General features: G+C 42.6%; 1 protein-coding gene across 3 annotated transcripts in view; it reads left to right on the top strand.

The window, feature by feature from the left end:
* LOC137641592 (uncharacterized) overlaps positions 1–16,132 on the top strand; it is a 103,961-nt gene that overhangs the window by 43,882 nt on the left and 43,947 nt on the right. For all 3 annotated transcript variants that reach the window (XM_068374301.1, XM_068374300.1, XM_068374302.1), the window contains exons 4-5: positions 12,578–12,731; positions 14,056–14,183. In XM_068374301.1, coding sequence (XP_068230402.1) covers positions 12,578–12,731; positions 14,056–14,183 — 282 coding nt within the window. The remainder of the gene's footprint in view (positions 1–12,577; positions 12,732–14,055; positions 14,184–16,132) is intronic.

The raw sequence follows: 16,132 nt of genomic DNA on the forward strand, positions 1-16,132 counted from the left end.
CAACCTTAGAAAGGGTCTTCCCCTGACTGTTCAGACTCCCAACCACGTTCTCTTCTCGGACGCATCGGACGTAGGCTGGGGTGCGACATTAGACGGTAGGGAATGCTCGGGATTATGGAACTCGAGTCAAAGGACAATGCATTTCAACTGCAAGAAGCTACTGGCAGTACGTCTGACCTGGAAAAGCTTCAGGTCTCTCCTTCAAGGCAAAGTGGTGGAGGTGAACTCGGACAACACACGGCTTTGACCTACATCTCCAAGCAAGGAGGGACCTACTCTCTGACATGGTACGAGATCGCAAGGGACCTCCTCACCTGGTCAAAAGGTCTAGACATTTCACTAGTAACGAGGTTCATCCAAGGCAACTTGAATGTCATAGCAGATTGTCTCAGTCGGAACGGACAAATAATTCCAACAGAATGGACCCTCCACAAGGATGTATGCAAGAGACTTTGGGCCACCTGGGGCCAGCCAACCATAGATCTCTTCGCAACCTCGATGACCAAGAGGCTCCCAATAGTTTGCTCACCTATCCTGGACCCAGCAGTGGTTCATATAGATGCCTTTCTACTAGATTGGTCACATCTAGATCTATATGCATTCCCTCCGTTCAAGATTGTCAACAAGGTACTGCAGAAGTTCGCCTCTCACGAAGGGACAAGGTTGACGCTAGTTGCTTCCCTCTGGCCCGCGAGAGAATGACTCACCGAGGTACTTCGATGGCTAGTAGACGTTCCCTGAACACTTCCCCTAAGGGTGGACCTTCTACGTCAGCCACGCGTAAAGAAGGTACACCAAGGCCTCCACGCTCTTCGTCTGACTGCCTTCAGACTATCGAAAGACTCGAGAGCTAGAGGCTTTTCGTTACTCTCTGACATGGTACGAGATCGCAAGGGACCTCCTCACCTGGTCAAAAGGTCTAGACATTTCACTAGTAACGAGGTTCATCCAAGGCAACTTGAATGTCATAGCAGATTGTCTCAGTCGGAACGGACAAATAATTCCAACAGAATGGACCCTCCACAAGGATGTATGCAAGAGACTTTGGGCCACCTGGGGCCAGCCAACCATAGATCTCTTCGCAACCTCGATGACCAAGAAGCTCCCAATAGTTTGCTCACCTATCCTGGACCCAGCAGTGGTTCATATAGATGCCTTTCTACTAGATTGGTCACATCTAGATCTATATGCATTCCCTCAGTTCAAGATTGTCAACAAGGTACTGCAGAAGTTCGCCTCTCACGAAAAGACAAGGTTGACGCTAGTTGCTTCCCTCTGGCCCGCGAGAGAATGACTCACCGAGGTACTTCGATGGCTAGTAGACGTTCCCTGAACACTTCCCCTAAGGGTGGACCTTCTACGTCAGCCACGCGTAAAGAAGGTACACCAAGGCCTCCACGCTCTTCGTCTGACTGCCTTCAGACTATCGAAAGACTCGAGAGCTAGAGGCTTTTCGAAGGAGGCAACCAGAGCGTTTGCTAGAGCAAGGAGAACATCCACCCTTAGAATCTACCAATCGAAGTGAGAAATCTTCCGAAACTGGTGCAAGTCAGTATCCGTATCCTCGACCAGTACCTCTGTAACTCAAATAGCTGACTTTCTCTTATATCTGAGGAAAGAACGATCTCTTTCAGCTCCCACTATCAAGGGTTACAGAAGCATGTTGGCATCAGTCTTCCGTCACAGAGGCTTAGATCTTTCTAACAATAAAGATCTACAGGATCTCCTTAAGTCTTTTGAGACCACGAAGGAGCGTCGTTTGGTTACACCTGGTTGGAATTTAGACGTGGTACTAAGATTCCTTATGTCAGACAGGTTCGAACCGCTTCAATCAGCCTCCCTGAAAGATCTCACCTTTAAGACTCTTTTCCTGATATGCTTAACCACAGCTAAAAGATTCAGTGAGATTCATGCCTTCAGCAAGAACATCGGATTCTCATCCGAAACGGCTACATGTTCTACAACTTGGTTTTCTAGCCAAACGCGAGCTGCCTTCTCGGCCTTGACCAATATCGTTCGATATTCCAAACTTATCGTATGGTTGGAAATGAACTAGAAAGAGTATTATGTCCTGTAAGAGCTCTTAAGTTCTATTTAAAAACCTTTACGAGGCCCGTCTGAAGCTTTATGGTGTTCAGTTAAGAATCCATCTTTGCCTATGTCAGAGAATGCTTTATCCTATTTTATCAGACTGTTAATACGAGAAGCTCATTCCCATCTGAATGAGGAAGACCAAGCTTTGCTGAAGGTAAGGACACACGAAGTTAGAGCTGTCGCAACTTCAGTGGCCTTTAAACAAAATAGATCTCTGCAAAGTATATTCGACGCAACCTATTGGAAAAGCAAATCAGTGTTCGCGTCTTTTATCTTAAGAATGTCCAGTCTCTTTACGAGAACTGCTACACTCTGGGACCATTCGTAGCAACGAGTGCAATAGTGGTGAGGGCTCGACCACTACAATTCCCTAATTCCATAACCTTTTTTAATCTTTCTCTTGAAATGTTTTATTATTGTTTTTGGGTTGTCCGGAAGGCTAAGAAGCCTTTCGCATCCTACTTGATTTGGCGGGTGGTCAAAGTCATTTCTTGAGAAGCGCCTAGATTAGAGGTTTTGATGAGGACCTTTATTATGGGTTGCAACCCTTGATACTTCAGCTCCTAGGAGTCGCTCAGCATCCTATGAGGATCGCGAGGCTCAGTAAGGAAGACGTACTTAAAAAGGCAGAGTAATTGTTCAAGTCGACTTCCTTACCAGGTACTTATTTATTTTATGGTTGTTATTTTGAATAACTGCTAAAATAAAATACGGAATACTTAGCTCATAATAATGTCAACATGCAATGCTGGTCTCTACCCACCCCCCTGGGTGTGAATCAGCTATATGATCATCGGGTAAGTTTAATATTGAAAAATGTTATTTTCATTAGAAAAATAAATTTTGGAATATACTTACCCGATGATCATAAATTAAAGGACCCACCCGTCCTCCCCAATAGAGACCCAGTGGACCGAGGAGAAAATTGGTTCTGTGTTGACATCGAGTACTTGAGTACCTACTTGACAGATGGCGCTGTTGATGTACACCCCCACCTGTATAGCGATCGCTGGCGTATTCCGCCCGTAGGTTTCTCTGTCGGGCAGCAGAGCTGACAGCTATATGATCATCGGGTAAGTATATTCAAAAATTTATTTTACTAATGAAAATAACATTTTTAAATATTTAACTTAACCGGTGAATATATAATAGCTGATTCACACCCAAGGCGGTGGTTAGAGACCAGAGTTAATTAAGTTTACAGCGTATAAGCTAAGAGTTTTTGACAGTTATCAATATAACAAAACCAAAATATATAGGTACCGGGTAAGGAAGTTGACTTAGACGATTACTCTGCCTTGTAAGTCTGTCTTCCTCACGAAGCCCAGCGATCCTCTTAGGATGCTGAAAGACTTCCAGGAGCTGAAGTATCAAGGGCTGCAACCCATACAACAGGACCTCATCAAACCCCTAATCTGGGCGCTCTCAAGAAATGACTTTGACCACCCGCCAAATCAACCAGGATGCGAAAGGCTTCTTAGCCTTCCGTACAACCCATAAAACAATATTAAAAACATTTCAAGAGACAGATTAAAAGGATATGGAATTAGGGAAGTGTAGTGGTAGAACCCTCACCCACTACTGCACTCGCTGCTACGAATGGACCCAGTGTGTAGCAGTCCTCGTAAAGAGTCTGGACATCTTTCAAGTAAAATGACGCGAACACTGACTTGCTTCTCCAAAAGGTCGCGTCCATGATACTTTGCAGAGATCTATTTTGCTTCGTTGCTATAGTTCTAATCTCGTGCGTCTTGACCTTAAGCAAAGATCGGTCTTCCTCATTCAAGTGAGAATGGGCTTCTCGTATTAAAAATCTGATAAAATATGACAAAGCATTCTTTGACATAGGTAAGGATGGTTTCTAAACCGAACACCATAACGCTTCAGATATACCTCGTAATGGCTTAGTACGAGCTAAATAGAACTTAAGAGCTCTAACGGGACATAACACCCTCTCCAGTTCGTTGCCTACGATCTCTGATAAGCAAGGAATATCAAAAGATTTAGGCCAAGGACGAGAAGGCAGTTCATTTTTGGCCAGGAAACCAAGTTGAAGAGAACAAGTGGCTTTTTCTGTAGAAAAACCGATGTTCTTGCTGAAGGCATGAAGTTCACTGACTTTTAGCCGAGGCCAAGCACACCAGGAAAAGAGTCTTAAGAGTGAGATCCTTCAGGGAGGCTGAATGTAATGGCTCAAACCTGTCTGACATGAGGAACCTTAGGACCACGTCTAAGTTCCATCCAGGAGTAGCCAAACGACGTTCCTTAGAGGTTTCAAAAGACTTAAGGAGATCTTGTAAATCTTTATCGTTGGAAAGATCTAAGCCTCTATGCCGGAAGACCGAAGCCAACATGCTCCTGTAGCCCTTGATCGTGGAAGCTGAAAGGGAGCGAACCTTTCTCAGGTGTAAGAGAAAATCAGCGATTTGGGCTACAGAGGTACTGGACGAGGATACAGATACTGACTTGCACCAGTTTCGGAAGATTTCCCACTTCGATTGGTATACTCTAATGGTAGAAGCTCTCCTCGCTCTTGCAATCGCACTGGCTGCCTCCTTCGAAAAGCCTCTAGCTCTCGAGAGTCTTTCGATAGTCTGAAGGCAGTCAGACGAAGAGCGGGGAGGCCTTGGTGTACCTGTCTTACGTGGGGCTGACGTAACAGGTCTACTCTTAGAGGTAGACTTCTTGGAAAGTCTACCAGCCATCGAAGTACCTCGGTGAACCATTCTCTCGCGGGCCAGAGGGGAGCAACTAACGTCAACCTTGTCCCTTCGTGAGAGACGAACTTCTGCAGTACCTTGTTGACAATCTTGATTGGTGGGAATGCATATAGATCTAGATGAGACCAATCTAGAAGAAAAGCGTCTATATGTATTGCTGCTGGGTCTGGGACTGGAGAGCAATAGATTGGAAGTCTCTTGGTCATCGAGGTTGCAAAGAGGTCTATGGTGGGTTGACCCCAAGTCGCCCAAAGCCTCTTGCACACGTCCTTGTGGAGGGTCCATTCCGTAGGAATTACCTGACCCTTCCGACTGAGGCAATCTGCTAAGACGTTCAAGTCGCCCTGTATAAACCTCGTTAACAGGGAGATGCCTCGATCTCTTGACCAAATGAGCAGGTCCCTTGCGATCTCGTACAGTGTCAGGGAGTGGGTGCCTCCTTGCTTGGAAATGTATGCCAAGGCTGTGGTATTGTCCGAGTTGATCTCCACCACTTTGTTTCGAAGGAGACTCAAGAAGTTCATCAAGGCCAGGTGGACTGCCAAAAGTTCCTTGCCGTTGATGTGCATGCTCCTCTGACTCGAGGTCCACAGACCTGAGCATTCCCGACCGTCCAGGGTCGCACCCCAACCCAAATCCGATGCGTCTGAGAATAGAATGTGGTTTGGTGTCTGAACTGCTAGGGGAAGTCCCTCTCTTAGATTGATATTGTCGTTCCACCAATTCAGGCATGCCTTTACTGCTTCGGAGACCGGGATTGAGACCGCCTCTAGCGTCTTGTCCTTTTTCCAGTGAAAGGCTAGATGGAACTGGAGAGGTCGAAGGTGTAGCCTTCCTAGCGAGACAAACTGCTCCAGGAATGATAGAGTCCCTACCAGACTCATCCAATTCCTGACTGAGCAACGTTCTCTCTTCAACATCCGTTGGATTATGAGCAGGGCTTGCTCTATTCGGGGGGCAGACGGAAAAGCCCGAAAAACTGGACTGCGAATCTCCATCCCTAAATACAGTATAGTTTGGGATGGAATCAGCTGGGACTTTTCCATGTTGACCAAAAGTCCCAATTCCTTGGTCAGATCCAATGTCCAATGAAGATCCTGCAGACAGCGATGACTGGACGAGGCTCTGAGAAGCCAGTCGTCCAAGTAAAGGGAGGCTCGGATTCCCGATAAATGGAGGAATTTTGCCACATTCCTCATAAGCCTCGTAAACACGAGAGGAGCAGGACTTAGGCCAAAGCACAGGGCTCGAAACTGGTACACCACATTGTCGAAAACAAACCTCAGAAAAGGTTGGGAATCTGAGTGAATGGGGATGTGGAAGTATGCGTCTCTTAGGTCGAGAGAGACCATCCAGTCTCCCTTTCTGACCGCTGCTAAGACTGATTTCGTGGTCTCCATGGTAAACTTTGTCTTTGTGACAAAGACGTTCAGGGCACTGACGTCTAGCACCGGTCTCCAACCTCCTGTCTTCTTCGGTACTAGGAAGAGGCGGTTGTAAAATCCCGGTGATTGAAGGTCCGAGACTTTCACCACCGCTCCCTTCTCTAGCAAAAGAGACACTTCTAGTTTCAGGGCTTGTCTCTTTGATTCCTCTCGGTACATGGGAGAGAGGTCGATGGGGGAAGTCGCTAGAGGAGGTGTGTGTACAAATGGGATTTTGTACCCTTCTCTGAGCAACTTCACAGACTGTTTGTCTGCGCCCCTCTTCTCCCAGGCTTTCCAGAAGTTCTTGAGTCTGGCACCTACTGCTGTCTGAGGCTGCGGGCAGTCAGACTCTGCCACGTGAGGACTTGCCTCCTCTCTTCTTTCCTTTCTTTCCCTCGGCACGAGTACTTCCCCTGCTGGGAGCTCTGCCACGAAAGGGCGGTATAAACCTGGACGCCGGAGTGTCTATCCTTGGTCTTGCAGAAAAGGATGTCGAAGGAGTCCCTTTGCGAGCAGAGGACGCTACCAAGTCATGGGTGTCCTTCTGCACGAGTGACAAAGCTATGTCCTTAACCAAATGTTCAGGGAACAAGAACTTCGATAAGCGAGCAAAGAGTAGCTCAGATCTTTGACAGGGAGTAACTCCTGCCGACAGATAAGAGCAAAGAGACTCTCGCTTCTTAAGGATTCCTGAAGTAAAAGAGGAGGATAGCTCATTGGATCCATCGCGGATGGCTTTATCCATGCAGGACATAATGAGTAGTGAGACATCTCTATCAGCCGAAGAGATTTTCCTACTTAAGGCTCCCAAACACCAGTCAAGGAAGTTGAAAACTTCAGTCTCTAAAAATGCCTTACAGCAGATGGTCAAGGTCCGAAGATGACCAACTAACCTTCGAGCGTCTCATGGCTAGACGGCGGGGAGAGTCTACAAGGCTTGAGAAGTCGCCCTGGGCAGAGGCAGGGACTCCCAAGCCGAGAACTTCTCCCGTGGCATACCAGACGCTCGATCGAGACGAGAGTTTAGATGGAGGGAAGGCAAAGGCCGTCTTCCCCAAACTCCTCTTGGTTTCCAACCAATCGCCTAAAAGCCGTAAAGCTCTCTTGGATGAGCGAGATAGCACAAGTTTTGTAAAGGCTGGCATGTCAGCAGGTACGCCTAAAACAAGCTCAGACGGCGGTGAACGAGGAGCAACAGAGACGAAGTTATCGGGAAACAACTCCTTAAAAATTAACATGACTTTCTTAAAGTCCATTGATGGCGGAACTGTTCTGGGTTCATCAATATCTGAAGGATGATCCTCAGGCTGAGGGTCAGCAACGTCCTCATCTGAAGGTTCCTCATCTGACAACTGCTGCGAAACAAGCAAAGGGGTTGGCAGTGCTTGACACGCTGCATCCACACGCACTGGTGCATTAGTAGCGGACCAGGACGCAACGTCATGTAACTGCTTGACAGTCTGTGAACTGTCAACAACAACAGGTGTGCGAGTGCGTCCACCCGAGACTGCTTTGACCGCCTAGTCTGAGCAGTCAAAACAACTAGACTGCGGATGTTGACGCTCAGCGTCAAAACAAGTCAACTCCGATGGTTGGCGAACGTCCTGAACGTCAACAGGAGCATCAGCAAGTTGCCTAACGTCCAAATGCGGCTGAAAATCCACACGAGACCGCATCGAGTGTGGTTCTAAACAAACTGATTGACGTGACTTGGCTACACCAACGTCAACAGGACGCACAAAGGAACGTTTGGGTGGCTGAAGGCTAGGATCTTGATGAGATAAACGGCTAGGCTCAACGGAAACCTTATCGGCAGAATAGTCTTCCATAAGGGAGGCAAGCTTAGACTGCATGTCCTGCAGTATAACCCATTTAGGGTCCACGGGAATGGGTGCGGTAACCGACGGGGTTAACGTCTGAGACGGCACAACCTTGCCTTGCTTAGGCAGCGAGCAGTCATCCGATGACTGCAACGGGTCCGAACTGTCCCAATGACTACATCCAGGACGTTGGACCTGTCCTGAAGGGACCGACTTCCGTTTAAGAGGCCTAGAAACCTTTCTCCACGGTTTCTTGCGTGAAAAGCCTTCGGAAGACGAGGAGAAAATGGGCTCTCTCGTCTTATGGTAGGGGCGATCTTGGTGAGATACGCCTGATACCATAGAGGGAACGTCTGTTCGCTGATCAAGGCCTCTCGAACCCATAAGTCGTACGACATTACTTCTCCCCTGGGCTTGGGAGCTTGCAAGAGGTCCCGGACTAGGTGAACGACAGGCACGAACAGACGAACCCTCGGTCGCAACACTGTTCACAACACTTTGCGCACTAATCACTTTCCCACTTTCCGCCGTGGCACTCTGACACTTAAGTTCCTTCACGTCAGCCATGAGTTGATTACGATCAGTTGCTAACGCTTCAACTTTTTCCCCCAAGGCATGAATAGCACGTAACATGTCTTGCATAGATGGTTCCTGAGTGCTAGAAGGGGGTTTAGGAACAACCACTACAGGGGAAGGATTAGGTTCAGGGGCATGTGGAGAGGAAAAATCTACAGACCCTATCTCTCTCTAGCCTACGTGCATATTTATCGTATTCGAGCCAATCTAATTCCGAAAGGCCCACGCATTCCTCACACCGATCTCCCAATTGACAGGTTTTACCCCGACAATTGGAACACACAGTATGTGGGTCGAGAGATGCCTTTGGAAGACGCCTATTACAGTCCCTAGCATTACACTTCCGAAATCTAGGTACTTGTGAAGGGTCAGCCATTTTGAATTAGTCAAAGAAAATTCCAAAAACAATCCAAGTCATCAACAAATAATCTGATTCAATAAAGAGTTCAAGAGTTTATGTTGAGGAAAAACACCTGCACTGCGAAAGCTCAAACCAAAATGAAGTACTTCACCAAATATGTTGAGAAAACTCCAGGTTCTACAGCGAGAATTGGTACGTCTTGTCGTCAACGTCGACAGAGAAGAATTGAAGGGTTTGTTTACATGCAAGAGTGGTATCTGACCGATAGTTGGCGCTGGTGGGCACACCCGCAACCTTCATAGCGATCGCTCGCGAGTTTTTTTAGTGTGTTTTCTGTCGAGCCGCTGAGTAGCAGCTATTATATATTCACCGGCTAAGTTAAATATTTAAAAAAGGTCTTTTAGTGGTAGTTTTCCTCACCATTGGGAATTAAAGTATGGAATTTCAGCAGTAGTTTTCCTTACCGTGGGAATCGAAATAGGGTCTTTCATGGTAGTTTTTCTCACTACGGGAATTGGAATATGGGCTTTTTATTGAAATATTGACTTTTAGTAGTAGTTTTCCTCATCACTAGTTATTGAAGTATTGGCTTTTAGCAGCAGTTTTCCTCACCACTAGGAATTGAAGTATTTGGCTTTTAGCAGTGCAGTAGTTTTCCTCATACCACTAGGAATTGAAATATTGGCCTTTGGTCGCAGCTTTCCTCACCACCAGGAATTGAAATATTGGCTTTTAGCAGTACAGTAGTTTTTCTCATACCACTAGGAATTGAAGTATTGGCTTTTAGCAACAGTTTTCCCCACCACTAGGAATTGAGATATTGGCTTTTAGCAGTACAGTAGTTTTCCTCGTACCACTAGGAATCGAAGTATTGGCTTTTAGCAGTAGTTTTCCTCACCACTAGGAATTGAAATATTGGCCTTTGGCCGTAGCTTTCCTCACCACCAGGAATTGAAATACTGTATTGGCTTTTAGCAGTAGTTTTCCTCATACCACTAGGAATTGAAATATTGGCTTTCAGCAGTACAGTAGTTTTCCTCATGCCACTAGGAATTGAAGTACTGTATTGGCTTTTAGCAGTAGTTTTCCTTACCACCAGAATTGAAATAAGGGCTTTTATCTATGGATATCCTTACCACTGGTAATCGAAATACTGTATGGACTTTTAGTAGTGGTTTTCCTCACTGCTTGGAATCTAAATATGGGCTCGTAGCAGTTTTCCTCACCACTTGGAATGGAAATATTGCCCTTTAGCTATAGTTTTCCTCACTGCTGGGAAGTGAACTATGGACTTTCAGCAGTAGTTTTCCTTCCCTTGGGAATCGAAATAGGGTCTTTTAGTGGTAGTTTTCCTCACCACGGGAAATTGAAATATTGGCCTTAGGTAGTAGTTTTCCTTATCACTAGGAATCAAAATGTTGACTATTAACAGTAGTTTTCCTCACCACTAGAAATTGAAATATTGGCTTTTAGCAGTACAGTAGTTTTCCTCATACTACTAGGAATTGAAATATTGGCTTTTAACAGTACAGTATTTTTCCTCATCACTAGGAATTGAAATATTGGCCTTTAGCAGCAGTTTTCCTCACCACTAGGAATTGAAGTAGCAGTAGTTTTCCTCACCACTGGGAGTCAAAATATGGGCTTCATATTGAAATATTGGCTTTTAGCAGTAGTTTTCCTCACCACTAGGAATTGAAATATTGGCCTTTATCAGTAGTTTTCCTCACCACTAGGAATTGAAATATTGGCCTTTATCAGTAGTTTTCCTCACCACTAGGAATTGAAATATTGGCCTTTATCAGTAGTTTTCCTCACCACTAGGAATTGAAATATTGACCTTTAGCAGTAGTTTTCCTCACCACTGGGAATTAATATATTGGCTTTAAGTGGTAGTTTTCCTCACCAATGAGAATCAAAATATGGTCCTTTAGCAGTAGTTTTCTTCACGACTGGGAATTGAAATATGGACTTTAAGCTATAGTTTTCCCTACCACTAGGAATTGAAATATGGGCTTTCATCAAAGGATTTCCTCTCCACTGGTAATCAAAAAAATTGACTTTTAGCAGTAGTTCTCCTCACCACTGGTAATCAAAATATGGACTTTTAGCAGTAGTTTTCCTCACCACTGAATCGAAATATTGACTTTTAGCAGTACTTTTCCTCACCTCTGGGAATCATACGAACATGAGCATCATAGTTCATTATTATTTACTAACCAGGGGAGAGCCCCTTTCCTTAAATACACATGTACCAAAGTTGCACACATGAAGATGTGGCTACTGTAATGTATAATCTTGTCTGTGCATTTTTTTTTTTGCTAATATTATGCCTGTGATCTATTTAGTTATCTTCTCTCATACTTCGAGTCTTCCACCCTAGTAAAAGAAATAATTTTAAACGTATAAATGAGCAGACAAAGAAAAGGGGAAGTTTTCTTTACGACTGCCATATCAAACAAAAGAAAACTGATATAGTCCTCGGGAAATCATTGATTGTTACTTTGTATGTGGTACTTGAATAAATAGATTTCACTAAGTTTTTTTAAAAGACAAGTATATAAATGTGTAACAGTCGGAAAGTGGTTGTGTATGTGATTTTGCGCTAATATATAAATCTTATTGCTAGTAAAAGAAAATTACACTTGAAAGCTCTTCAGAACATGAAATATATAAATCTTATCAAAAATGCAATAATTTTAAAGTTCCAAATTTCCAAACAAAGGTCATGAGTTTTGCACTGACCTAGACACTTTTTTACTGTGGAAGCTATTTATTTAGTATCCCATGTAAATTTGTGATGCTAAAATAGAAATTATCAGGTTTCCTTATACATTATACTATATGATATTTGCACATCTCTTGGGTGGATTATTTTAATTTCTATGTCAACTCATTTTTGTTTACATTTTTATACTAAAATTATGTATAATTACAATTATTATAGCATGTTAAGATTCATATAAAGTAACAGAAACAATGACTAAATAGGTAACATTCTGCCAGAAAACTGGACACGAAAATGTTGTTAGCCATTCATTCTCATTTGGTTGTACTTGATGCATGTATCCTATATATATGTGTGTAAGGGGAGGGAAATTTAAAACCCCCAAAGAACCAGAGGCTGATTTCTTGTAACATTAAATTTAGGAGAACCAAAATGACCTGACAAAGATATTCACCAGTAGTTGTCATACAATTTTCTAAAGAGGTAATTTTATGGTCAAAATTATATACATTCACTAATATAAAAAATGAATAATGATAGTAGTGATGTTTGAAAGTAACATATGTGATATATACATCAAGGAAATGATATAAAGAACAGAATTGAAATACTGTACTAAGAGAAGTTCCCCTTTATAACATTTTCTTTATAAGATTATCTTTCAAATGGTTTTTATAATGAAGAAAAAAAGGGGGGGGGGTGTTTGAAGTAAGCCGAAATCAACATTTTGATGGACTGCCGCTTGCTATAATGCGTACAGGTTGGGTCACGCTCTCACCTGGAGTTGGACGTTGTCATTTATTGGATATATCTCTTTCAACTATCTTGACAGTTAATATCTTTTCTTCTAGAAATGGTGAGAAAAGCCATGGACCAGGGTATTGTTACTCGAAATAATGCAGCTGGTGTTACGTCATTGACGTGTGAATTATGCAAGGTATCATGCACGGGAGAAGCTCCAATGGCTCAGCATCTTGATGGAGAACCTCATAGAAAAAGGCAAAGGTATTTGGTAATTTGATCAATCTTCTTTTTCACTTATACTTTTTTTATTTTTATTTTACTGCTTGATATGCATACAATACCTGCTTATTAGTTTTTTGTTTGATATGAGTACAATATTACCTGCTTATTAGTTTTTTGTTGTAATATTACTGTGATATACAATATTACCTTTTATTAGTTGGTACATTGTTAAATGTTAGCAGTTGGAACTATTGCCTTTTATTAGTATGTCGCTAATAGTTTTAAAATGTTTATTCGAAGTGTTGTCACTGGAAGGGAGTAAGTGTAATAAAATGACGATTATTTCTCATAATTCTTCTATCGTAATTTCTTTTTCTTGAAATGAAACTACATCTGTTGATATGTGAGGTAGTATGAGACCTATTTGAGTCTCAAAAACAACAGGGAATCTAAGTTACAAATCTTAATGTTTGATTTGATATTATGTTGGTAAATCACTCTTTACTCGCATTACAGTATGTCTGTGGTGATAGAGATTGTATCTAGTAAGTGGAACCCCTTCATTAGTAGTTGTTCTGGTTATCGCATGTCATATCCATTTCAAAAGGTTAAAAATGAGCAGTCATGCTGAGGTAGGCATTCAAATCTCTAATGATTACCATTCAATGTAAGGATAATTTGAAATAGACAAAGAGAGGATTTTATGTGTTATCAAAAGTCGACATTATCGATTCAAATGATGAGAATGGTGTAATATAATTGATTGATATGATTAGAGTGCATTAAAAAAATAATATGACTCATACTTAGATTTATGTATTTAATGTTTACATCCCGGAAATACAAGGATAGACTAGATAAAACGAAAGTTATCAATTTTATTCTTATCAGCAAATTTTAGTAAAATCACTGTGATAAGCTGGGAAAGGCAAAAGCAGCCAAAATTTCTAATATATTGGGACTGTGGCAAATGGATATATGATCCACCTGTTTGTTGGCCGTCAGATTGTTACAGTAAGTACCTGGGAAGAAGTATTTAATAGTCACATGTAAATGCATTGAAGCATTAGATTATCTAAGAAAAGAAGAAATAATGTAATGGTAAAGTTACATATGTATTACCCCTTCCTACTTTATTGGGGCGGTCATTAGGAGAAGGCTAGTGCTGTAATCAAATATTTTTGCATCCACTAACTCTTCTATTATAGCCCACCCCACTAGACATTTACAATCTTTTTATTAGGGAAAAGAATTTCCAAAGTATTTGCTTTAAAGTCATCTTTGTTCGTTGTGGAGTTTATTTTGAAACTGTCCAGTAATCGGCAAGTTGTTTTTGAAGAAAAATTTTTTTTTTCTTTTACAGGAGAATGGGTACGAGTCAACAATCAGGTGCACTAGCGTCCCGACTATCAGTATCACCTGTGCGACCAGTGAGTGACTATAGTTCCCAAACAAGCTATACTTCAGGACAATCTGGTTTTGAAGAGGAAGGTATGTAGGTTGTGAGAGACTCAGTGTTGGAGCATGTGTAGGATCTCGAATGTTTGAACTGTTTTTATAAGAGTGATGTACATCTATATGCTAAATTATATGTGGTTTGCGATAACTTGCTTATAATATTCGGTATCATTGGTCAACTTGTTTTCAATTAGTAATTTAGTACAAGTGCTATTTATGCTGAAGGAAACAGGTTCCTATTGTCCTTTGTGTCTTGTGCTGCTAAATGTATACTCTTTCTAATCAGGTTTGCAAATATACCCACCCTACAGTTGATACAAACCTTGTTCCTATAATAGGAGGATGCTTTTTAGCAAAGCTGAAAATATCTTTTATAACTTGACAAAATCAGTTATTGGTTGTAGGGTCAAGTCCCTTATTCTCCTTCGCCAGAACACACCGTCCGGGTTTCATATACCATCTAGAGAATCGTCAGTGCATACTGAGAACATTCCACTCGTGTAGATGACATGAGTACTTTCTTGACAATGAGTTTCTTATCTGGAATGGTTGCGTCTCCGAGAATATGACTAGTAGGTAATACTGGTCATAACAGTTGCTAGCCACCCTCATCCCTATCATACTACATGACATCCCTGGGCCGAATCAATGGCACCAACGTTTTGAAAGACGGGAGATTCGCTATCACATTTTTGTACATTAGTAAGAGGTTTTGTGTCTGGAACTTTTCCTTTCCAGAGAAAACATTTCAGTATGCAGTACTGATCTTTGATCAGGAGACCAAACACTCGCACCTTTACCGTCGTCCCTTTTCATCTTCAGAGTTCCAGCGACTTTACTCTGTTACCTACAAAGCTAGATATCTGCAACGTCTTTATGGTTACTACAGTTTAGCGCTCCTTCATTAGGGGACAAGTCTTCTTCCAATTGGGAGACAGGCTAGTTCCACATGGGCAGCTTGATGCCATTACTAATCACCAAGAAGTATTCAGCTTAGCTACTGGTCTGTTGGAGCAGGAGTACTATATGATATACCCTGATAGCTGCATGATGATCCTCAGTGTGGAAACCTTTGCTTCTGGAGACTGCTTTCCACAAATATATCCTGAAAGGCGTGGCCGCCTACTTTTAATTGTCCGTTTCTTTGAAATAATCCACGGAATCAACCTAAGGGTAATGCCTGCAGCTTGGTTACTTAGTAAGCTTTCCAAAGAATTTGGTAGAGCACTCAATCAATACAAATGTACTAGTATAAAGAAGTGCACACGGTGAAGTTAACAACACTGTGAAGGTTTATCTGACAAGGACTGTTTGAGCCACACTAAAGCAGTGCACACCATAAAGTTCACAACAGTGTACTGTATAGGAGTTTAAAAGTTTATGAGACGAGGGCCATTTGAGTCACACACACTCTACATGGGGACATGTTGTAGTGACGTATTGGAAACAGCCCTGCTTGGAGATTTGCCAGACTAGGTTTGAGTCCTAATCAATCAGCAGCATTTCATGCTATGGAGTAGTCAGCAAGGAACATTCCAGGCTAAAGGAATTTACTAGTAAATACTACCATCATGGGGTTGTAGGACCTGAGTAGTTCCTACAGCCTCCCATGGCGAAAAGTCGTCTTGCCCCATGGCACTCTCCAGGGAGTGCCTCCTTTGAGTGAAGAACTTCAAGCAGTCTTGCCATCCCTGTTGGGCTCTCCAGGGAGCATCTCCTGTGAGCAAAAAGCTTTATGCGAGGAACTGATCTTGAGGTATCTAGATACAAGTATACCTCGCCTTACGTCTGTAATTGGTCCTAGGAGAGGATGCAAGTTGAAAAACGACGCAAACCAAATTTACTTTTCACTAAGCTAAACCTCGAATAACCATTCCCAGTTCTGTATCCTATTTGTAAATGCAATTTGAATGAGGTATGATTAATAAGAATTTATTTAAACATCTCTTTTCTTCAACGATTACCTAATAGGGAGCTAAATC

Source organism: Palaemon carinicauda, chromosome 5, assembly GCF_036898095.1.
Source record: "Palaemon carinicauda isolate YSFRI2023 chromosome 5, ASM3689809v2, whole genome shotgun sequence".
NCBI lineage: Eukaryota > Metazoa > Arthropoda > Malacostraca > Decapoda > Palaemonidae > Palaemon > Palaemon carinicauda.